At 42.4% G+C, this 25,022-nt stretch overlaps 1 protein-coding gene across 2 annotated transcripts in view; it reads left to right on the forward strand.

The window, feature by feature from the left end:
- The window catches only part of LOC309861454 (alpha-aminoadipic semialdehyde dehydrogenase), a 46,110-nt gene extending 27,479 nt beyond the window's left edge, over window positions 1-18,631 (forward strand). The window contains exons 10-19 of one of the 2 annotated variants that reach the window (XM_082724369.1): window positions 2,630-2,671; window positions 3,930-4,024; window positions 5,388-5,472; window positions 6,839-6,945; window positions 8,754-8,870; window positions 10,133-10,230; window positions 10,433-10,506; window positions 14,964-15,039; window positions 16,433-16,495; window positions 18,399-18,631. In XM_082724369.1, coding sequence (XP_082580495.1) covers window positions 2,630-2,671; window positions 3,930-4,024; window positions 5,388-5,472; window positions 6,839-6,945; window positions 8,754-8,870; window positions 10,133-10,230; window positions 10,433-10,506; window positions 14,964-15,039; window positions 16,433-16,487 — 749 coding nt within the window. In that variant the 3' untranslated portion in view covers window positions 16,488-16,495; window positions 18,399-18,631. The remainder of the gene's footprint in view (window positions 1-2,629; window positions 2,672-3,929; window positions 4,025-5,387; window positions 5,473-6,838; window positions 6,946-8,753; window positions 8,871-10,132; window positions 10,231-10,432; window positions 10,507-14,963; window positions 15,040-16,432; window positions 16,496-18,398) is intronic. The other variant, XM_082724368.1, reaches the window with a different exon arrangement.
- Window positions 18,632-25,022: the final 6,391 nt, after the last annotated feature.

The following is a 25,022-nucleotide window of genomic DNA, read 5'->3' on the forward strand; positions in this document are numbered from 1 at the left end:
AAGAAAAACCGGCAGAATGGGAGAAGGTATTTGCAAATCCTTTTTCTGATGAGAGATTCATATCTAGAATAAATAAAGAATTCTTAAAGTTCAACAGTATAAAACACAACCCAGTTTAAAAATGGGCAAAGCTTTTGAATAGATACTTGTTCGAATATTCACCATGACCCCAAGAAGCTTATGCCGGGGTGCTCAAGATCATTAATGCTACTGCTTCCATGAACAGATTGATCTCTTCCTTTTCCTATCCCCTTATTACTTTAAAGCCATAGTTTGTTACTCTCTCTTAAGTAGTACTGTTTAGTAGAAGGATTGCGGTCTTTAGAAACACGTATCCTGGGACGCCTGGGTGGCTCAGTTGGTTGGACGACTGCCTTCGGCTCAGGTCATGATCCCGGAGTCACGGGATCGAGTCCCACATCGGGCTCCCAGCTCCATGGGGAGTCTGCTTCTCTCTCTGACCTTCTCCTCGCTCATGTTCTCTCTCACTGTCTCTCTCTCAAATAAATAAATAAAATCTTTAAAAAAAAAAAAATAGAAACACGTATCCATCTGCTGTCAGTTGCAGGTTCTTTTCTTGGACAGGGTTGGTGGTTATGAGTAGATTTAGGGAGCACAGGGAGAATTTGGAGGATCCGGAATGTGTGGGTCCCTTCTCTGCAGTGTGTCCCTTGAAGCTGGGCAGCAGGAGCCCATGTTAGGTGTAGAATCTGCTGTGGCTTTCCTTTTCTCAGCAGGTAGTATTGTCCTCTGCTGTAGCCAGCCAGGTTATCATTAAATCCTCTGTTGTAGCAAAGACTACAGCTAATAGTAACAGGGGCTTCGGTTATAACAGCCCTATCTCCTTCTAATGTCCCCTGGGTGCTTAACTGTTGGCATTGGAGAGAACGTCTCTGGCTGGCACCTGTGCTCCTGGTAGCACAAATCAGTAGTATTTGTTTACATAGAAGCTGATTTTAAAGGGCATTTAAGGAAACATACTCAAGAGATCAGCCGTAAACACAGCTCTGAAATCAAGGCAAATCTCTGTTCTTTATTGCTGATGTGCGTAAGGTAAGAGTGGTGTTCATAGCCTGCTGTGTGACTTCTTGGAATGTAAGTTGGCAGTGTGTATCAGGAGCTCTAATAGACTTACCCTGTGGCCTTGACTGAAGTAGATAATCAGGAGGTAGATAATCAATAGAGTATTCAGCACTAGAGCAGGAGCTAAGTAAAATTTGTTCCATCATCATGTTGAAATGGTGTGCAGTGATTTTTCAAGCAGCTCTTAACAACTTAGGGAGGAGGTGTAAGAGCACATTAGATCCTGTAATGTCAAGAAAATACAAGTGAACAGGAAAGAGATTTGAAGGCGCTGTATCAGATTATGAGGAGAGATTCATGGTGACAAACCATAGCTTTTTGCCTATTTGATACCTTCTGATTTAAAAAAGATTTTTGTTGTTCAGTTTCTTTTCTTTATTGTGGTAAAAGAAATGTGTGTGTATATATATGTGTGTGTGTGTATGGATATAACAAAATGTATCATTGTAATCATTTTAAGTGTACACTTCTATGTCACTAAGCACATTTCCATTGCTGTGCAACCATCATCACCACCCCTCTCCAGAACTTTGTTTTCCCAGTTGTATCCCCATTAAAAGCAAGCTCCCCATTTCTGATATCCTCCAGCTCTTGGCTACCATTATTCTGCTCGCTTTCTTCATGGGTTTGACCAGTCCAAGAACCTCCTGTGAGTAGCATTACCACTCAGTCCCTGCTGACCTTACATCGTATGTCTTAAAGGTGGTGGCATGTGTCAGAACCACCTTCCTTTTTAGAGCTGGATAATAATTTGTTTATTTTCTCATTTTTTGATGGACCCTTGGGTTGTTTCCACCTTTTAGCTACTGGTGAAGGACCCAGAAGTGGATTGTTAGATCGTATGGTAATTCATTGTTTAATATCTTGGCAGATTACAAAATTTCCCAGACTTTTAAAAGGAGTTTCAAGGAGTAGAGCTTTCACATTCAGAGAAAAGTTCCAAAACTAACACAGGGATTCCTGTACGCCCTTAATGAAATGCACTCAGTGGCTTACGTGTTGGCCCATTTATCATTTTCTCTCTAGCGACATGCATGCATGCACATAAACTGTGAGTGCGTATTCGTTTTTTTAAAACCTTTCAAGATATGTTGAAAACATTGTGTTTCTTTACCACTAAATATTTTGGGGTATATCTTACGAATACAGACATTGTGCCATAAAACCATAGTACAGTTAACAAAATCAAGATGTTTGATGTGGGGGCGCCTGGGTGGCTCAGTAGGTTAAGCCGCTGCCTTCGGCTCAGGTCATGATCTCGGGGTCCTGGGATCGAGTCCCGCATCGGGCTCTCTGCTCAGCAGGGAGCCTGCTTCCTCCTCTCTCTCTGCCTGCCTCTCTGCCTACTTGTGATCTCTCTGTCAAATAAATAAATAAAATCTTTTAAAAAATAAAAAAAAAAAAGATGTTTGATGTGGATGCAATGCTCATACTACATTTGGAATCTGAAAATAAGACATAATTGAAATAAGCTGTGATTTCAGGCTTTCTTGCAATGTGTGTTAAATACTGAAATGGGCTTTAAAGTGTGTTTGTGTTTTTAAAGGGAGAAGTTTGTTAGAACTTGGAGGAAACAATGCCATTATTGGTAAGGTTGCCTTTCATTTATTTTCTTTTTCTTTCTTTCTTTTTCTAATTTATTTATTTGATGGGGGAAGACAGAGCAAGAGAGGGAACAGAAGCAGGGGGCGTGAGAGGGAGAAGCAGGCTTCCTGCCGAGCAGGGACTTCAATGTGAGACTTGATCCCAGGACTCTGTGATCATGACTTGAGCTGAAGACAGATGCTTAACGACTGAGCCACCCAGACACCCCTGCCTGCCTTTCATTTATTTTCTGTTCAGAATAGCTTTGGTAGCTCAGATGAACATACAGAACTCGAATAGAAACTCATCCCTCCTGTGTTGCATGCGCCTAAGATGTAATTTTAGTTTTCAGGTTTTACTTGGGAGACATGATGTAAAGGTGTGAGGCAGACATGACTAGGAAGGACAGGTGTTCATGTTAGGAAGTGCTACCTGGGGCTTAGAGCTTACACCTGAGACTTTATAGTGTGGCATGATTTCTTACTTTTCTCCTACTTCAGGAGAACTGGCCACGTTTCTCTAGAATAAGTGAGTAATTCTTACACGACTTCCTGATTCCTTTATATTTTAAAATATTTGCTTGTCTGTAATGGATATTGAGTGCTTTTATACCGGGAAAGAGTCCGCCCTTAAAGCATTTTGTATCGTTTGCCTGTAGGCTCGGAGTTGATGTGTTTCTTTTTTTTTTGGTTTTGGCCACAAAAGGAAATAGGGCACCAGCCTGTTCTGGATAACGAACATTAGGAGGATGATTGCTTGCTGGAAACATGGATTTTGTGATAAAAACCAAATTTGGTAATTTGTATATTGCCATCATTATCATCATGTGTAAATGCCTGTATATTTGTGGTGTACACCAGAAATGTAAAAAGTTTGTAGTGATGGCTTTATTCTGGTTGAACCCATCTAGTTAAAGAGCGTGTATTCAAAAATACAGTTAACATTTAGTGACACTGGGTATTCACAGATACTGTGTACAGCTGTTTGATCTGAGTTATTTCCTTTAATCCCCACAGTAATCCCGTGAGGTAGATGCCATTATTAATCTCCTTTGACATCTGTACTGGGGTAAAGACCTTAGAGCTCATTATTATGCTCTTATGTAATCCTCCTGGAAGAAAAGTTGCCCTGTGATGTGAGCATGCTTCTGTCGCAGAGGAAATGCTAGTGCTCCTTACAGAGCTTTCTGAGAGCATCATTTAGTCCCGGTTAGCACGTCTCCTTGGTGACACTGATGGGTATCTGTTTTGTCTCTCTTTAAGCCTTTGAAGATGCAGACCTCAGCTTAGTTGTTCCATCAGCCCTCTTTGCTGCCGTGGGGACAGCTGGCCAGAGGTGTACCACTGCGAGGCGCCTGGTGAGTGTGTCCATGAGGGCACATGACGTTGAATGACATACAGTCCCTTAGTATCACATTGTACTGTTAGGACACATTGTAGAAGTACTGCTAGAGACCTGAGACTTGTATTCTGCAGATATGGTTGGCACATCTGTGGTCCTTGCTCAGGGTGGTGGTGCTGATCAACCAGGGTCTCAGCCTCACCCTCCACTCAAACTACAAGCAGACTCACACTCATTGATTAGAGTTTGACTCCTTTAATTAAAAAAATTTTGCAGTTGAATTAGAGGAATTGGCTTTTTGTTTTTATTTTCACCCATGGTGAGTATGAACCAATTCTTTATAAGGGTGACATAATATAAATTAATTAGACTGAAAGATACCTAGAATGTAAATCTCCTTTTTCTGTAACTTTTCATATTCATTTTTTTCCCCTGTATACAACAATTGATTATCTGTAATCATTTGTTCCATAGTTGTTCCATTAGTTGAAGTTCTCAAAAAAAAAAAAAAATCTGAGATGTGATGTTCATAGAATAGTTAACAATTTATTGAATTTGTTTGCTTTAAACATTTACTGCACTAATGCTGAGAAGAAATCAGTACTCCAAAAAATGAGATGGAAGTCAAGCATTTGTCTATTCAGCTGAGTTTTATTTTTCCTTTGTGTCTTGGGGCAAGTGTACATAATCAGGCTCTGTACTTAGTGTTAAATGTTAGAGGATGCTATTAGTCACTGCCCAGATTGGTTTCCGCAGGGACAGTTAGTGGTATGTAGAACAAATCCATCCCACAGCTCTCCGTGACTGTCAGTCCATATGCTACATGGAGACCAACCCAGAGAGTGGATGGCTTGACAAGTTCATCTCTATCCGTGGGAGTGTAGCACAGGATGTTATTACATCCTACCTGAATGAGCCCAAGGGCCGTGCTCCTGGTTGAGGTCTCCCTCTGGAGCCCTGCTTGGCCTGAGAGCTAAGGGCATGTGACACAGCAGCAGCCCCAGGCTGACCGCACAGCTGTGGTGTGTGTTCACCATGATTAGCCTAGATAAACTTGAGGTTCTCTGGTAATTAAGATATCAAGTGCTCTAGAACAATAAACAGGCTTTAATTGGTGTGTGAAGCTTGGCCACATAAGTCCTTAGAATCTTGCTAAACACATGGCTTAAAATTTTTTTCTAACCTCCACTGAGTGGGAATTACTGCCTTAATGTAGTTAATATTAAAATTAGAAATTATCTAATACTTAATTTGCTTATGTTTTCAGAGGTCACAGTGTTTAAAAATTATGAGTTGTAAGTCAGGAGTATTAAGGAAAATTGCACATTGTTAATTTGTGCATTTTACTGTTCCCTTGAATGTTTCCTTTTTTCACTTAGTTTTTACACGAAAGCATCCATGATGAAGTTGTAAATAGACTTAAAAAGGCCTATGCACAGATCCGTGTGGGGAACCCATGGGACTGTGAGTATCTGGGTTATTTCAAAGATGTTTGCTTTTAACAACTGGTCTTAACAGTGTTTCTGATCTTATATTTTCTGTTTTTCCTTTCCTGAGAGGCCTGAGGGCATAAGAAGTAGGGTCATTGGGCACTTGGGGTATCACATCTGCTCCTAGTTTAGGATTGTGAGTGGGTGATGGCAGCTGGTGGGTGAGCTTAGGTCTTGATGTTCGGGCAGGATGACTTGGATGGGCTTTTTCTCTTCACTCTTATGATGCTCATGGAAGCCATCACCATCCTCGTGGAAGGCTGTAGGAGGCACCTAGCTGACTTTCCTGCTTTCACTTCTACCTTCCAGAGAAGCCAGAGTGATTTTTTTTCCCCCAAAGATTTTATTTCTTTGACAGACAGAGATCCAAGTAGGCAGAGAGGCACGCAGAGAGAGAGGAGGAAGCAGGCTCCCCACTGAGCAGAGAACCCAATGCGGGGCTCGATCCCAGGACCCTGAGATCATGACCTGAACTGAAGGCAGAGACATCAACCCACTGACCCACCCAGGCGCCCCCAGAGTGATTTTTTTAAAAGATGTAATTAGATGACAAATCACATGCCTGCTTCCTGCACTCCAGTGACTCCTAATTGCTCTTCAGCTAAAACCTGGATTCCTTCCCAGTCCCTCTGGATCCGCTCATGCTCTTTCATGATGTGACTTCTGCCGCTGTTTACCACCCGCACCATGACTTCTGTGGACCTACTCCCTGAGCTCCAGCTTCTGTGTCCTTCTCACAGAGCTCCCGTGTCCCAGGCTCCGTCCCGCTACCCTTTCCATTGGAAATTCTCGTTACCCACTTTCCTCATGCCTGGCGCTGTAAGAAGCCACCTCCTTACTGAGGCGTACCTGAGTCTCCCTTCTTCCTCTGCCCCCTGGTCACCTTTAAGGCTCTGGATTCCAGCAGCATCCATCTCTGCTGGTTAGATTCCACACCAGCTCCCAAACCTGTGAAGTTTTAGAGAGTGATTCCATGGTCATGAATCAATGGATCTTGCATTTTTAATGCAGTGCTCTGATTCATTGATAGCCATTCCTTTAACTTAGGGCTTGACAGATTTGGCCTTCCCCCTGTTCACATAGAGCAGCTTGTTCAGGACACAGCCCCACCTGCTGGTGTCTGTGTCTTTTGCGGCTACTCCCGCTCCCCTCGCAGAGACGATGGTGGTTCTGGTGTCCATGTGTCCTGCAGAGCATTCCGTATTTCCTGTCCTTTCACGGGAAAGGTTGCCTGACCGGGGCACTGTATGAAGACATAGGGCTGTTCATCGGAAGGGCTCTTCTAACAAGAAAATGATGCCATTCAGGGTTAGATTGAGAGCATTCCTTTTTCTCTGCAGCTAATGTTCTCTATGGGCCGCTCCACACCAAACAGGCCGTGAGCATGTTTCTGGGAGCAGTGGAGGAAGCAGAGAAAGAAGGTGGCACCGTGGTCTATGGTGGCAAGGTAATGACACTAAGCTCAGTAGTGACACATTTTGCTTCCTTAGCATAAGCAGGGCTCTGGGCAGATGGGCGAAGGGTCTCCTACTGCTGTCTTTGTTTTTCTCCATCATACTTTTATAAGGGGGAAATCAGTGTTTTGGTGAGTGACAAAGTCAAATGCATGGAACACTTCTGGAGGACACACAGGGAACTCAGGGCCATGGTTGCTTTTGAATTGAGTCCCTGGGATTTTGTATGGAAGGGACACCTCCTTTTCCTGGGATAGTACAAGACTTTGTATTTAGAACAGTCAGAATCCGTATTTAGTGGCTATTTTTAAAAGGCAGGGTATCAAAAAACGGGATACTAGGATGCCATAATAGGCATCTTTGCTGCTAGCATTTTCACCAGAAACATTATTGTTGCTTAACTGATTGGTTATAAAGGCAATTTTGGCATAAAGGGTAATGAAAATCATGAACATAACTGGTTGGCTGGTTGGTTGGTCACTGTATTGGCCTAATCATTGGGTTGACTGTTAGGTTTCATTTCTCCATTGATGTAGTTTCCCATTTTTATACTATGTAAATCTTAGCCCTCGTGATGGTCTGTGCAGTGGTGCAGAGTTTTGAACTCATTTTCCACAGAACTGTGGACTTTGCATTTCCCACAGAACCTTGAAATGTCTGTCAACAGACATGTGAGGACATGCCAAGCACAAACAAGGCAGAGGCGTTCACAGTGCAGAACAAAGCTTAATTATAAATACGCATCCTAGTGTTTGGAAACTGATGCCTCTCTTAACAAAGGAAGAAATTGTAGCAAAAAAAAAAGAAAAAGTATGATGTCAAACAAGGAGTCAAATCAACAAGCAAGAAAATGTGTAATACTATAAATGAGAGATTTTGAAAACAAGTAATTACGTACAATCCACAGAATCAATTATTTGAACAGTATTGACCTACAGTTTTTTTTTCCTTTTTTTTTTTTAAGATTTTGTTTTTTTCAGAGAGGGAGAAAAAGAGCACATAAGCAGGGAGAGGTGCAGGAGAGGGAGAAGCAGACTCCCCACTGAGCAGGGAGCCTGACGCTCTCAGGACCCAGATCATAACCTAAGCCTAAGGCAGATACTTAACCAGCTGAGCCACCCAGGTCCCCCACTGGGTCCTTTAAGCAATAGAAATTTACTTTGCTCACAGTTCTTGGGCTGAGTCTAAAGTACGGTGCTGGCAGGGTTGGTTTCTGGTGAGGCCTCTGTTGCTGGCACACAGACCACGCAGGCGCCCATCTTCTCAGTGTCCTCATACGGCCTTTGCCTTGAGTGTGGAGAAAATGGGTCTCTGGTTTCTCTTCCTCTTTTTGTAAGGTCTTCAGTTCTTCCAGATTCAGGCCCCACCTGTGTGACCTCTTTTAACTTACTTAGTTACTAAAAGCTTCTGTTTCCAGTTTCAGTCACACTGGTGGGGGTTCAGGCTTCCCCGTAGGAATTTGGGATGGGGATATGATACAGTCTTCAGATGCCATGTAGTCCTATTTTTACATTATATAAACTTGTTAAAAAGCCAGCTATAACTGCTTTTTTTCAGTGTCACTTGGTTGTGTCAACCTGTGACAGGTTTTGCTTCTTCACTTTCTTTTCTGTTTTTCTCTGACCAACCAAGACAGAGGTTATTTTTATTCATGATGGGAAGTTATTTTGGGGAAATGATTCATATGTATAAATGGTGTTTATTTTTTTTCTCCAAAGTATAGGGAAAGGTTGTGTCCTCTGACCCTAAGTACCAAAAAACAAAACACCTTCATTCTTTCTACTTTATTTCTCTACTGAAGGTCATGGATCGCCCTGGCAATTACGTAGAACCAACAATTGTGACAGGTCTGGCCCACAACGCGTCCATTGCACACACAGAGACGTTTGCTCCGATTCTTTATGTCTTTAAATTCAAGGTAAAAATGGATTCTGTTTCCCATTTCTCGAGTTTGATGGCTGCCTTTGTGTGTCATCTGCTCTGAGCTGTGTAGGCCTTATGGTCAGTTTCCACATGGAAGGGACCAGACCCTCCCATAGCCTCAGTGCTGAGCATCAGCAGACAAGTGACAAGCTGCATGCAGTCTTCAGACCTACTACAGTTGTAACCTGTATCTGTGGACAGCCTGTGGAGGTTTTAGCGGATGGTAAAAGCTGGAGGGTCTCCTTCCCCACCCCACCTTCTCCTTCCACAGACAGACTAGAGCCATGCCAGCCAATATTTAGTGATCAAATCAAGGTTTGAATATGCCATGATTAATAGTTTAAGAAAATATTAACAAGAATTATATCTTACTACGGTTAAAGGATTACTTTTTATTTTTACTTACTTATTTATTTATTTTTGAAAAGATATTATTTATTTATTTGACAGAGAGAGATCACAAGTAAGCAGAGAGGCAGGCAGAGAGAGAGGAAGGGAAGCAGGCTCCCTGCCGAGCAGAGAGCCCGATGCAGGACTCCATCCCAGGACCCTGAGATCATGACCTGAGCCGAAGGCAGCAGCTTAACCCACGGAGCCACGCAGGCGCCCTTACTTATTTTAAAGATTTTATTTATTTTACACAGAGCGAGACAGCGAGAGAGGGAACACAAGCAGGGGCAGTGGGAGAGGGAGAAACAGGCTTCCCCCTAAGCAGGGAGCCTGATACGGAGCTTGATCCCAGGACTCTGGGATTATGACCTGAGCCTAAGCAGATGCTTAACTGACTGAGCCACCCAGGTGCCCCTTAAAGGATTGCTTTTCAAAAATCTTGATTTAAATTGTCATCTTATTTCATGTCTTGTGACAGGATAATTTCATGTTTTGTATTTTGTGTATGTGAGTGAATTCTTAAGTAAATTATTTAGTGTGTCTTGCTTAATCTGTAAAATGGGGGTAATACAAAACCTGTATCGTTGGATGAGGATTAAATACTTAAATGTGTGCAAAGTGCTTCGGTCAGTGTGTTGCATAGAAGAGGAGCTCAGTAAGTAGTAGGTCTTAGATGTAGCAGCTTGAGTGGAAGCATGTCCTCCTCTGTTTCTCAGAGTACAATTCAGGGAAACAGAATTAGTAAGATACTGAGGTTTTAGTTAACTTCTGTGTGTGGAGATTACATTGGTACAGCTCATGAAATGGACTCTTGTGAATTTTGACGCAATTGCTGCATCCTCTAACAGCTTCCACTGTCCTTTTTAGAATGAAGAGGAAGTCTTCGCCTGGAATAATGAAGTAAAACAGGGGCTTTCCAGTAGCATCTTTACCAAGGATTTGGGCAGAATCTTCCGCTGGCTTGGGTATAACTTTGTCTGTTTTGAGAATTTATATAAGCTTAGTTTGTGTCACGAGTGGGCTTAAAAAAAAAGAAAGAAAGAAACCATTGTAGTTGAAAATCCCATTTTTGAGCATGAAGAGTCTTAGAGGTTTTGCTTGGATTTTTCAGTTTATTTCTTAATTCCTATCTGTTGCTCTCAACCTTGCTTCCCTTTCTACACACAGACCGAAAGGATCCGACTGTGGGATTGTGAACGTCAACATCCCCACAAGCGGGGCTGAGATCGGAGGTGCATTTGGTATGTAGAGAATTCCTGTTCTACGTCGGGGGCACATGGTTGGGGTATCATAACAAAATGCCATGGTGTGGGGTTTGAACAACAGAAATGGATGTTCTCACAGTTGTGGAGGCTGTAAGTCCAAGGTTAAGGTGTTGGCAGTGCTGGTTTCTCCTGAGCCCCCTCTTTCATGACCTCGGGTCCTGCGGTGGCCTTTTCTCCATGCCCGCCTGTACATGCCTGGTGCCTCTTCCTTTCCTTGGACACCAGTCCTTTTGTTACAGGCCTACACCTTTGTGACATCTTTCTTTGGCTTATGACTTCATTCAACCTTAATTACCTCTTTAAAAGGAGCTTTTGCCAAATACAGCCACATTCTAAGTTTTGGAAGTTAGGTTTTCAACATAAAGTATTTGGGGAGGGGACACAGTTCAGGCAGCAAAGGAAAAGGAGTAGTAGCTGTTAGAAAAGTTTGACCAAGAAACCGAAATAATGGGGCACCTGGATGGCTCAGTGGATTAAGCCTCTGCCTTCAGCTCAGGTCATGATCTCAGGGTCCTGGGATCGAGCCCTGCATCAGGCTCTCTGCTCAGCAGGGAGCCTGCTTTCCGCTCTCTCTCTGTCTGCCTCTCTACCTACTTGTGATCTCTCTCTCTCTGTCAAATAAATAAAATCTTTAAAAAAAAAAAAAAGAAAGAAAGAAACCGAAATAATCGAACTTGGTAAGAGTCCGGTCTAACATGCTTGAGAGGAGCTTACTGCCGTATTCAGAGTGATGATCCAGAACCTGACTCTTTTTTCTCAAACTCTGCATCACATTGGAGCCAGGGCCCTTAGCCTAGGATATGTGACCCCTTGAAGCAGTGACATCTCTTTTTTTGGGAAGACGGTCAGTGACCCAAAGAACATTTAAGAACCCCTGGCTTTAGAGATAAGCCAGATTTTGTCACACAAAAAATTCTGTTTTTTTTTTTTGTTGCAAAGGGATGTGGTGTTAAACAGTTTTTATTTTATATAAAACACTAATGTGTTTTCTTCCACTGGGTTCTGCTTGTATTTTCTCTTAATAAGCCTTGAGTTCTTAATGCTTAAATTAAGTAGCAGTTTGTTTTTTTCTTGAAGTCAACCCAGTCAGCAGTTGGGTTTTAAGCATTTCAACTAAAAATGAGCGAAAGTAGAGTAAAAACAGATGACCTTGTTTATACTTACATATACATCTATATATGTATAGAGCAGAACACGCATGTGTTAATACCTCCAACATTGTAAATAATTCGAGGCACTTTTTAGTGTTTTCAGACCAGTGTTGGCTGTACTTACTATTCTTTACATCAGTTTTGGGGAAAGGTTCCTGCTTTCCTTCAGGCTCACCCCTGCGCTGTGCTCTTGAGTAGGCTGTGTGCCCCCGTGTCCAGCTCTCCCCCTGCAGGGCTTTAGTGCCTGTTTGTAGCCCACACTACTTTGTGCACCTGACTCTTACTCCCTGAAGCCCACACAAGTTAATTTTTATTTTAAAATTTTTCTTTAAAGATTTTATTTTTATTTATTTATTTGACAGACAGAGATCACAAGTAGGCAGAGAGGCAGGCAGAGAGAGAGGGAGGGAAGCAGGCTCCCTGCTGAGCAGAGAGCCTGATGAGGAGCTCAATCCCAGGACCCAGAGATCATGACCAGAGTCTAAGGCACAGTCTTAACACACTGAGCCACCCAGGCGCCCCACAAGTTAATTTTTAAATGGGAAAGGGGGTTCTCCCACTTTTCTCTTCCGGCTTCATTCCCAGAGGCAGCTACTTGGAAATTACTAAAAGGAAATTTACCTTAATTCACTGTAGTTGTTTTGTTTGTTTTGTTTTGTTTTTTATTAGTTTTAAATAATCTCCATCCACTATGGGGCGGAACTCACAGCTCTGTGCCCCCATGCCTCGTGATCCCTCGACTGAGCCAGCCAGGCGCCCCTCCTTCAGTCTTTCAAAGTAGTGTGCTTCAGTGCTTACTCTTCTCCTTTGTAGACATTGTTTGTTGACCCTCTGTTAGCATAGATGAACCTTCTTAAGCCTCCGTCTTGTGTGTGTGTAGCATGAGGTTTTGCCGGGTGAGGTCAGGAGGAAACCAGAGGAAGCAACCACGCTTCTGTGCTCTCCCCGTCACAGTCACACAGGATGTGCTTCCTTCTTCCAGCAGTGGGTTGGGGCGACAAACATGACATGTTCTCTACCAGGAAAACGTAGGAGAGGCTCTGCATCCCAGGCTTTTGTTGGAGGCTGGTCGCTGAGGCCTCCTTTCCCTGGCACATACTGAAACTCCAGACTCCCTGAAGGCAAGGAGGGCTTTCACATAAACCACATTGTATCAGAGCAGCTGAGGCCCAGTAAGAAACTAATCATTGAGGGGCAGTTTGCTTCCCATGGAGGGCTCTCTTCAGCAGCTGGGTTCCCACATGCTGCCGTGTTGCCGACAGACCTTCTCTGCCTGTCCTGCACAGTTTGCAGCAGTTTTTCCTCAGACATTTGAAGTTGTTAATTCATTTGCATTATGGCTGGTGTCATGGTTGAAGAGCCCAGTCCACTTCAATTTCTGATCTCTTTTTTTTCCTATTTCAAAAAATACGAGGTGTCCTAGGTTTGAGATCTTTGTAAAAAATTTTCTTAGACATTGGGCCAGTGATTAGCTTTAGAGTGTTGGGGCTTAATAATTTTCAGTGCTGGGTCTTTTTTTTGACAGTTTTTTTCCCTTTCTCTCTCTCTCTCTTTAAGGTTTTATTTATTTAGTGTGTGTGGAGGTAGAGGGGCATAAGGAGAGGGAGAGGGAGAATCTCTACTCCATGCTGAGGCTGACTTGCGACTTAGTCTCACTATCTGGAGATCATGACCTGAGCCAAAAACAAGAGTCAGATGCTTAACTGACGGAGCCAGTGAGGCACCCTCCCCCACCTTTTTTTTTAAAGTACTCTCTGTACCCAATATGTGGCTTAAACTTAAAGCCCCGAGATGAGGAGTCACGTGCTCTATGGACTGAGCCAGCCAGGTGCTGTAATTATTCTCTTTTTCTAATGACTAGAACTATTATTTGAATAATATCTTATCTCTTCAAGAATCATCTAATTTTGTTATCTTTTCCCTTCTATTTTTCATCTTTTTTTTAAAATATGGACAGTTTCCTCAGATTTTCACATATTTAATTTCTTATAAAAATATCTATCTAGTTTAGAGAGTACATGTGTACTGGGTGAAGGGCAGAGGGAGAGGGAGAGAGAGAATCTCAAGGAGACTCCCCGCTGAGCACAGAGCCCAACACAGGGCTCGATCTCAATACCTTGAGATCATGACCTGAGCCAAAAATCAAGAGTTGGATGCTTATCTGGCAGATCTACCCAGGTGCCCATAGGATTTTATTTTTAAGTAATCTCTATCCCCAGCGTGGGTCTTGAACTCATAATCCTGAGATCAGGAATCAAACACTCCACCAACTGAGCCAGCTGGATACCTGCTCAGATCTATCTTTTTTTTTTTTTTTTTAATATTTTATTTATTTTATTTGACAGACAGAGATTACGAGTAGGCAGAGAGGCAGGCAGAGAGAGAGGAGGAAGCAGGCTCCCTGCTGAACAGAGACCCCGATGTGGGGCTCTATCCCAGGACCCCAGGATCATGACCTGAGCCGAAGGCAGAGGCTTCAACCCACTGAGCCATCTAGGCGCCCCTCAGATCTTTCTTGTAGCTCTTCTGTTAAGTGTTTTCTCCTCTACTGTTACTAAAAACACTACCAAGACTTATTTCTTGTGCTTTGATAGCACACTTGCACATAATACCCTTCTCTTATTTTATGGAATCATTACCTTCTTATGTTATAAGGACATTAATGTAACATTTCAGAACATTGTAAAAGCTGTGTATAGTTATTATTGAAAATTATATATAACTGAGCTTAAGTGTGAAATTATATTTCCACTGTCCAGAAATTTTCCATCTTAATATCTGGTCCAGTGGTAAGGTTGGTTTTCTTTTGCTTCTGGCAGATTTACTGCCTCTATATGCCTTTTTTGTGTCATACCCCCCTCCCACTCCCCACCCCCACCGCCTTAGTTCTTTTTTGCTGTTTATTTGGTCTCTTATCTTTCTTAATTTTTTTTTTAAAGATTTTATGTATTTGACAGAGAGAGATCACAAGTAGGCAGAGAGGCAGGCAGAGAAAGGAGTGGGGAAGCAGGCTCCCTGCTGAGCAGGGAGCCCAATGGGGGTGCTCAATCCCAGGACCCTGGGATCAGGACTGAGCTGAAAGCAGGGGCTTAACCCCCTGAGCCACCCAGGTGCCCCTCTTGTCCTTTTTTTATAGAGGAGGCCTATACTCTGAGCTAAATGTGAACTCATTGGTCGGCTAGCTCTAGTCTCCTTTTGGTGTGTTTCTCTCCATGCTACCAAGTAGGTGCTGCACCCAGAAAAACTGCTCATGATTTGTGAACTTCTCGTGTATTTCTCTAGGAGGAGAAAAGCACACTGGAGGTGGCCGGGAGTCCGGTAGCGATGCCTGGAAACAGTACATGAGAAGATCCACTTGGTAAGAAAAGGCTTTGGGAGGGTGGGTTTGAGCTTGCGCCATTGGAACGTGCTTTTCTGCTTTTCTACTGTATGCTCTTTCTTCGTAAGGCTTCACTTCAGCTTGGTTTTGTAATGAAGCGCAGCTGTCCACTCCCAGGACATCTGTCCTATACTGTTACTTGTCTCCCTTGGTTGTCCCACCTCAGCTAGTGCCCAGGGCTCCACCATGGAACCAACGCAGTTGTGGTTTCTGTCTGGAGACACCAGAAGAGCAGGACATTGGAGGGTCAGCCAGTAGGAGAAAGTGGGAGAAGCTGTACTTGGGGTTTTCTCCTTGGTTATGGCCACCACCCCTGTAGGTGGTAGGGGCAGCAGCAGAGGGGAAGTGTGCAGGGCCCTTGCAGGCCAGAGTACTGAGCATGGCTCTTGACGGTGCCTTAGCTTGTTTACCCAGCACACACTGGTGGCTGGTCCGGAGCCTGCTTCAGGGAGGACTTTACTAGGAGTTGGTTCTTCTACTTGTGTGCTATTTTTTATTTTTTTATATGTTTTTTAAAAGCTTATTTTGGGGGGCAGAGGGTACACGAGCTGGGGGAGGAGCAGAGGGAGAAAGAGAGAGAGAGAGAGTCTCTAGCAGACTCCAGCTGAGCACAGAGCCCAGTGTGGGGCTGGATCTCATGACCCCAAGATCCCAACCTGAGCCGAAATCAAGAGTTGGGCACTTGACCAACTGAACCACCCACGCGCCCTGCTTGTATGCTGTTTTTTCTCTCCCTTAGATAGAAATGATTTTCCCAAATGTATTAAAACAATATGTGGGTCAGGCCCTTGTGATGTTCCAGAGCAGAGGTTGAGGATCCCAGGATGCTCATTTTGGTCTCATTTCTTGCTTCTCACTAGCCCCCTAACCTCAGGTGGATTCTCAACCTTAGTCCCTTAGAGCTTCCGTGACTTGATGTCTGTCTAGAAATTCTGAGGAGCTTTCGGCTGTGCTTTAAGTCTCAGACATATGCACCCTCTCCTGGTTCCATTTCTTTGTTGTGGGTTTTGTTTGTTTCCTGGTACCTGTTCTTCAAAGTCAGTTATGTTCTTTGACTTTCGTTGCGCACCTGAGATTTAGAGTGGATCCCCAGATTGTGCCCCAAAGACTACGAATAACGTATTTGAAACGTGTTTTTCCGGATTCTGTTCTCTCCTTTGTCTTTTCTCTCTCATGAAACTGGATCTGTACTAACCTTGTTTTGGATCTTAACTTTTTTTCTTTACCAACTTGTATCTTGGGACATTTCACCTTGTTATATACACAGATGTGTATATAACAGGTATGTGTATATAATAGGTTTTCTTAATGACATTAAATATTCTATATTATGTATATACTGTCCTTCATTCAATTTTTTTTTCCCTTCTAGTACCATCAACTACAGTAAGGACCTTCCTCTGGCTCAAGGAATCAAGTTTCAGTAAAGGTGACAGTAAATTGGTACTACTTCAGATCATATAAGTATTCTTGGACCTCTTTCTTCTGAAGAAGATGAAGGAAGTTAAGATTTGTCCTGAATAAATGCATCATTTTGATTATGATGGTGGCTAGTCTCTTAACCCTAGGCCCCACTTAAATCAAGAGACTTAATTTTTAAAAAAATAAAACTAAATTGTCATGATATAGCCATATTTAATAAAAGGTAGGATGAATTTTTTACTAGTAGTTGATGAGTTCCTGAATTTTTTGTTACAGTTTTTTTTTAAAAAGGAGTAGATGCAATAGGAGGAAATTGGAAAAACACAGAATAGAAACGGGAAGAAAATAGAAGTCTTGGTAGATGCAGGAACATCTGAGTGTGAGTATTGACTGACATTAGCCTCTAGTGCGTGTTTGCAGGGAGTGTGTTTGTGTTCCTTGCCGGTAGATTAGTACAGAACAGCATCGATGTGGTATGACTTGCTGTGTTTGAAATGACTAAGGGTGTTCATCACCATTATGGCTTCTCTTGCTCGTACTGGCTTTGTGTCACCACAAAAAAGATACAGCATGGTGGACATAGGTTTTGCACCTGCCTGTGTTTATGGAGAGTATCATCTGGGTTTCTTATACAATCTTAGGGCATTTTCTTTATAACTACTATATTTGTGCGGTTGCCCTTGGATTGTTCTGCGAGAATGACCACTATGTATGTGGCAGTGTGTGGTTTTTGTGAAAGGAGGAAAGGAAGTTCACATGTAGAACTTGCAAAGCAGAATCTGCTTCCTTCTCTTGGGAAACTGAGCCCTTTGGAGTGGTTCATTTCAGCCCAAGGTTGCCTCTTGAGCCCACATTGGCTCTTGAAGGTCTCCTGTCTTCCTGGCCATCTATACTGCCCGGCTGGGTTAGACCTGGGCAGAAGCCTTCCAAGAAGATTGTATTTGTAGGTAATCGGATGCATTAGGATGTATGGAGAGACTTGGACAACCGGTAAAGACTGGGTTGAGTTATGACAAAGAAGTAAGCAAATGAAAAAAATGAAGCAATTGAAAATTCATCACGGTGAGAAAGTTATTCATATTATGTCCTGGAAGTAAGAAATAGTAACAAAGGTTGATGGAGGTAGGGAGGTAAATTCTGAAAGAAGCTTTGTCTCAGAAGGGCAAGTGGGAAATCAGTGTGGAGATAGGAGGGATGGCTGTTTCTCAGAACATGTCTTAGAGAACGGTTTGATTCTTCAAGTTAAGAAAATATATAACTTTGATTAAAATGAAAACCCACACACAAAAAAATGATGTTGGAGAACGAGGTGCTTGGAGTCATTCATTTCCAGACCTTCTTTCCTCCATCCCCACGACCAGAGCGCGCGCGCACACACACACACACACACACACACTTGTATGTACTCTCTGCTGTACACACACTTTACTCTCTATTGACCTAGGTGACCTTGAAACATCTCATGAAATGATCCTACTGAAGACCAAGTTTTCGCCATTTTTTAAAGTCTCTCATAGACTGGATTATGCCATATTGCGATATCTTTCCTTTTAAAATAAGTGGTTCTTTAAGAAGATCATGGAATTTGCACATTAACTTTAAAAATCTTGCTATGGCTTTGTTTTGCCCCCCTCCCTTTTTTTAGGTTTCATTGTTTAAGTATTTTAGCCCTGTCTTAAGGACTATAGTCCTATCTGAAGAAAGTAAAGCACCATTTAAAACACTTTGAGGAATCACATACGGATAGGCCATTATTATTTTGTGAAATTGTTCAAGGTGATTTTTGATTGAAATATTTTCTTATATCCTTGGTTTTCCCAGCATATTATTTTTAAACAAATGTTTTAAGATATAAGCTATATCACTGTGTTTGTTTTAACTTAAAGTTTTTTACATTTATAATTTCTTTCTTTTAGGTTCTTAAGGAGGCTCTCCATCCTCCTGTGTATCTGGTAAAGTCATGATATGGTGGCCAATTTTCTACCATGCTGGGGTGACTGGCAGATCTAGTCTTAACATACAGAAATTGAGTAAAATTGATTGATTGCCTTTTTTTTGGAGACTAATTCATAATTTTTCTACATGTTTCTAATAATTATGAGGACCTATTTTTGTCGTAATGCTTATTATTAAAAAAATTTGCGCTACAGTTGTCCCTCTCTGTTCTTTTTTAGTGAATCAAAAAATAAACATCGCTTATTAGTATTTTTAACCAAGGAAGTTGAAATGCACATTTGTGTGTGGTGTAAGGGTTGTGTATTTTAAGGCGCTAGGGACCCTGTGCTGCTTCTTGTGATCACTGTTTCCATGGAGCCCCTCCTGACTGCTTGCATCTGGTACTGTAGCCATACTGCCATTTCCCAGCCCCCGTTAGGAGCTGTGGTCAGCATGCCAGCTTCACCGCTACAGTGAACCCTAAGTGTCTTGGCATCTTCCCGTACTTCTGCAGTCTCTGGAGAGAGCATCCCAATGACTGACCCCAGGATCCTGACTCTTGGAGTTCCATAGGCAGGCATTGGAATACTTGATTGTCCTGGCCTCCATTTTGGGAGGCAAGCACTCATGACGAAGACCTCACACAATAGAGATGAGGCAGTTTTCTCAAAGCAAATAGGGATGCTGTTCCTTTTTTCACTTCTCTCTTCAATGCTGTGCAACTACATAATATTCTTTTTTTTTTTTTTTTAAAGATTTTATTTATTCATTTGACAGAGAGATCACAGGTAGGCAGAGAGGCTGGCAGAGAGAGAGAGAGAGAGAGAGAAGCAGGATCCCCACTGAGCAGAGAGCCTGATGCGGGACTCGATCCCAGGACCCTGGGATCATGACCTGAGCCGAAGGCAGAGGCTTAACCCACTGAGCCACCCAGGCGCCCACTACATAATATTCTTAATGGCATACTTTGTCCCTGGTAATGCTGAAGGGACTGAGGAGTCCGTGTGCTTGCTCTTCTCCCCTTCCCTAGCACTTCAGATCGTTTCTCCTCTAGGCTTTGCTCTAATTTAATTTATTTGCTGTAGACATTTGCACTGGTAACTGTTTGCAATTTCTATCCTTTTCACACTTCTCTTGTCTTGCCCTTAACTGCTCATGTTTGGTTTTCTTCTAGGTGTTTGTTGGCCTTAAAAGTTTTTAAGGGCTTGTATGAAGACATTAGGTGCCACAGCATTTGAGTCCCAGAAAGTGTTGATACGTTCTGATGTACTGAAGTTTTGGAGTTCTCACACAATCAAATCTGTTGAATTTTTTAAAATTTTTAGGTAGTCTGTGTACCCAAGGTGGGGCTCAAACTTCATAACTCCAAGAACAAGAGATATACTCTACTGACTGAGCCAGCTAGATGCCCCAAATCTCTTGATCTTTTTCCACCTTAAGTTTAGAAAGTTAGGTTATAAATTTTTCCTGTTATTTTTTTGTTGTTGTTCATTAAATGTATTTTAAATACTTATACACAGTTAAAAATACAATGAGCCTAGAATGCTTAAAACACTGTTCCCTCCTCTTTTCCCCCCACACTTGACTGGAACGACCATCCTCACCTTTTTTGCTGTTGCTAATTCCTAAGTAATAAGCTCCTACTGTGATTTTTCAGCAAATCAGTTCAGATATTAAATGCAGAGTTCTCAGTGCAGTAGGTGAGGATTAACTTTTTTATTAGCATTTCCCCAGACATTAAGCTGCTTTCCCTGCATTCCTCTCATCTCTTCATACATACTGTGTATGTGAAGTCTGTAGTCATAGTCTGTAGTCATGACTTAATTACGACTGTGCAAAAGTCAACAAATCATGTCTGCTTTCTTATCTCGTCTTTTTCCTGGAGTTTGTAATTGCCCTTATTGCTTCGTGTGCTCTGCATCTGTTTTTTTTATTTCGTTTTGTTTTTCTAATTGCGTTAAACTACGGCATAACCATTTTTGAAGTGTGCAGCTCAGTGGCATTTGGTACATTCACTCATTGGTGCAGCAATCACCACTGACTGGTTCCAGAACATTTTTGTCATCCCCAGACGGAACGCCATAACCCATTGACCAGTACTTTCCCCTTTTCACCCTATTCTCCAGTCCCTTTTGTCAACCAGTCTGCTTTTGTCTCTGGGTTTGCCTATTCTGGATATTTCATAAAAATAGACCATTACTAATTATTTCAAAATGCCTGGATTCTGTCACATGCCTATTAATATTTTCCAGTTACTCAGGAAGCTGTTTTTATTCTGTCCCAGTGCTCTTTGTTCTCTGCTTCAGTGAGATGGGTTGCTCCTTGCTAGCATACAAGTGACATCTGCAGATTTCCCCTTCCTTTGCTGGTCTTCTGCATTAGAGACTCTCGATCTTCCTGGCTCCCATGTATTTTGTCCGATTGCTTTATACTCTAGTCTTGCTGGAGCACATCCTGTGGAAACTTCGCAACTGGTAATTTCAGAGATAGTTTTTTGTTTTGTTTTGTTTTGTTTTGTTTTTATTTTTAGAGAGGAGAATTTTTTTTAAGATTTTATTTATTTATTTGACACAGAGATCACAAGTAGGCAGGGGAGCAGGCTCCCTGCTGAGCACAGATTTTCCCCATGCGGGGCTTGTTCCAGGACCCTGAGACCATGACCTGAGTCCAAGGCAGAGGCTTTGCCCACTAAGCCACCCAGGCGCCCCAAGAGAAGTTTTTTTTTTTTTTTTTAAGATTTTTATTTATTTGAGAGAGAGCAGAGAGCATGAGTGGGAGCGGAAGGAGAAGGAGAAGCAGAAACAGACTCCCCACTGAGCAGGGAGCCCAATGCCGGGCTCAATCCCAGGACCCTGGGATCATGACCTGAGCCAAAGGCAGAGGCTTTAACCCACTGAGCCACCCAGGTGCTGGAATAGCTTTAATTTTAAAATATGACAAACTATTTTAGAAATAAGATGATTAACTGAAAAGTTTTTTTCTTGCCTTGAAGTAATGACCTGTTCCAACTTTAAAAATTAGGCATAATCATTGTGGTGTTTCTGTGGTGTGTTTAACCCTGACTCCAGATGCCCAAAGAGTGATCGAATGATTTTAATCTCCTGAGATGGAAAAGAATCCTTAAAGAAAAAGTATCAGGACATTTCTGTAATCTGTAGGCTATGGATTCTACATCAAATGACTTGAATTTTTAGTCTCCTAGTTTGCTCTATGCAAGGAGTCGGACAACGTAAGACATTTTCCCAACTCTGCCTCCCTCTGCCATTCTCGGCTGCCAAGTAAATGACAGATCATTCTAGTATTTTCTGTGAGCTCAGGTAAGCTGAGAGCCTCCCAGCCTCATTCCCCATTTGTATTTTTTGACCCCTGCACATTTAACTATGACTTTCTTATGATCACACGGCCTCTGTTCCTCCTTGAGGGATCTTGTAGTATTCTTGCTTGTAGAAAACACAAGAGCTACGCAGGTTGCAGGTGGTGCAGCCTTCCCAGCAGCTCTCTCCACTCTGGCTTCCAGAACTTCCACACTACAAGAGGGCAGGTGCCCCACCATGAAGATTTTACCATCCATGTGCCTCTCAGGCTAAGTGGCTGGAGTCATCGTTGTCTTGCATCTTTATAAATAAATAACCTCATCAGTATGTCATTTCCTCTCTCCCCCAACAATGCTTCTCTGTAACATGGTTTCTGTGAAGTGGGAAAAGCCTAATTGTTCCCTCAGAGTTGCCTAAATGACTTGAAGGGCTTGGATTTTTAGTAGCTTACAGAAAGAAAAGGGGCTTTCTAACTGGTCCAACCATTCCCTCCAGCGAAGACTCCCTGGCTGACCTGTTTACCATCAAGCAACATAGTGCCCGCCGCGCTGTGACTCATACTCATTACGGGAAATTTGCTTTAGGATTCTTCTTACACTTGCAAGATCTACTTCTGGTTCATTGTGATTTCTTTTGTCTTGTGAGTATCCCTTAACAATAAGGAAGGTTACAGAAAACTTTCTATGAGCATCTTCACTCCAAGGTCAAATGGACTTGTCTCTCTTTTTGCCCCCAGCAGTTACAATGCATCGTTCTTTTCTTTTCTTTTTTTTTTTAAAGATTTTATTTGTTTATTTGACAGACAGAGATCACAAGTAGACAGAGAGGCAGGCAGAGAGAGAGAGAGGGAAGCAGGCTCCCTGCTGAGCAGAGAGCCCGATGCGGGACTCGATCCCAGGACCCTGGGATCATGACCCAAGCCGAAGGCAGCGGTCTAACCCACTGAGCCACCTAGGCGCCCCTGCATCGTTATTTTCAACTGTTCATTTCCCTCAGTCAAGTAAATGAAAGTTGTCTGAGGTCAAGACCTTGTCTATCTTAGGCAGAACCTGTCTAGCTCGCTCTCTCCTGTTATCTAATGGGATGCGTGGTACACAGTATGGAATCAGTATATGTTTCTTGAATGAGGAAATAAATGGATGCTTTGTGGAGATTTTGGCTTCTTTTTGTATGTATAGGGGAATTAAAAAATTATACTGTACCCTCTTAGGTTCATTAATTGGGACCTGTGAATCCAACTGAAAAAAAGATAGATTGACAAGAGAAAAGGAATACAAATTGTATTATTAATTTTTATGTGCATGGATGCCTTCATAAAAATGAAGTAAAAAACCGAAAGAAGTGGTTGAACTTGGGGGCTCACATACTGTTTTAACAAAGTGTGATAAATTGTTGAGAAATGACAAGACAAAGGAAAAGGGGTTTGGACTTTCGGGGGTGTTGTTCTCTTCCAGGTACAAGAGAGGGGGGTACCTTTATAAGGGAAGTTTATACTTTTAGGCAGATTAGAAGAAGATTCTCACTTGGATTCAGCTCAAAATAATTTTTATGCTGAAGTGGCATATTTGGGGGTGGCATATTCTCATCCCTTTCATGTGTTTGGTAAAATTTGGTTGTGGTAAAGGAGCCCCATTTCCCACTACCATCCATTCTCTCCTATTAACAGGAGGTATGGAATAAAGAAAGCATCTTCCCAGTTTTTTGCTGGGAGGTATAGCCTGTGAAAAAATAGGCTGGGTTTCTGAGGACTTCTGGAAGCAGATTACTACCTCTGGGTTGCCAGCCCTTGGGCTTTTCTGAGGCAGGGAGATAACCTTTTATCCTGTTCCGTGCTACTGTAATTTTGGTGTTTTTGTTACACGTAGCCCCTCCTAATCATATGTTGGTTTAACATTTGCATTTTTGAGGACCAGACGGAGTGGGATTAAAAAATCTAAATCTAGCTGGGATGACCATAGAAAAGGATGCCACTTTCAGGTGTTCAGAATCTTGGGACAGCCTTAGTAAGGTGTTTTTCTTGGCTCATTTATTTCATACCTGTCTGCTCACAAATGTGGAACCTGTCCTCTCTTCCTGTCTCACCCCTTGACTTAGAAATACTAACAAATTAATACATCAGATGTTGATATAGGGACGCCTAGGCGGCTCAGTTGGTTAAGTATCTGCCTTTGGCTCAGGTCATGATCCCAGGGTCCTGGGGTTGAGCCCCGTGTGGGGCTCCCTCCTCAGTGGGGAGTCTGCTTCTCCCTCTCCCTCTGACTGCTGCTCCCCCTGCTTGTGCTCCTTCTCTCTCAAATAAATAAAATCTCAAAACAAAACAAAACCTCACATTGATAATATTTAATATGTGCCGGGAGGCAGAAGGAATCTATGTACCTGTAACTGAATGGAGCAGGAAGTTTGCTGTGTCCAAGTTGGTATTTTGTTTCATTCTTAAACATAAGGAAAAATCAACCAATTGCATTTTTTGAAAAAGATTTTCCCCTGTTACTACTATTTTTTAAAGTAGGCTTCATACCCAACATGGGGCTTGAACTCAAACTTTGTGATCAAGAGTCTCATGCTTTACCCACAGAGCCAACCAGCCCCCACTCCCCTATTATTTTTATGTCACTGGAGCCAGTTTCTTTTTCCTGTTTCCTTTAAAGGATTTACATTTCTTTATGTCTCCTTTAACTTAGCTCACATGAATAAGCACTTTCTTAACAATGGCAAGTTTCTCAAACCAGTTCTTTCCTATACACGTCGGTTGTCTAAACTCTTAGCCATAAAGGAGCAGGGAAATGCTGTCTTTTTTCCAAAGGACTGGTGGCTGTGGGTGACGTGGGCTCCGGGGCAGGGATGCGGGAGGTCGTGTGGAGAAGGTGCCTTGATGAGCTATCATTCAAATCTATGCGCCGTGGCTTTGTGAGAAAATTCTTTGCCTTCATTTTTAAGTGAATACCTTTTTTTTTTTTCCCCTCCCCTCTAGGAATTCTCATTCAGCTTAGGCTGTTACGAAATTGGGAACTTGATAAAGTTCTAATTGGAGTCATGGGACATTAAGAAATTTTGCTCTCAAATGCCCCTGTACTTTGAACTAGTAGGGGTCAAAAAGCCGACAGTCCTGTCACGTGGGGTCATTTGGGGAACTTCCGGAGTTTGGGCAGTGCCTCAGTTCAAAATACCAGGTGTCCTCCTGAGACCTCAGGTTGAAAAACACCCATTATGTTGAATCATTGGAAATTGCCATTTCGTTTTTAAGTTAAACTGCCAATATTTTACCTTTTTTTTTTTTAGATCAACCTACAC

The sequence above is a fragment of the Mustela nivalis genome (assembly GCF_964662115.1).
Source record: "Mustela nivalis genome assembly, chromosome: 3".
In the NCBI taxonomy this organism is placed as follows: domain Eukaryota; kingdom Metazoa; phylum Chordata; class Mammalia; order Carnivora; family Mustelidae; genus Mustela; species Mustela nivalis.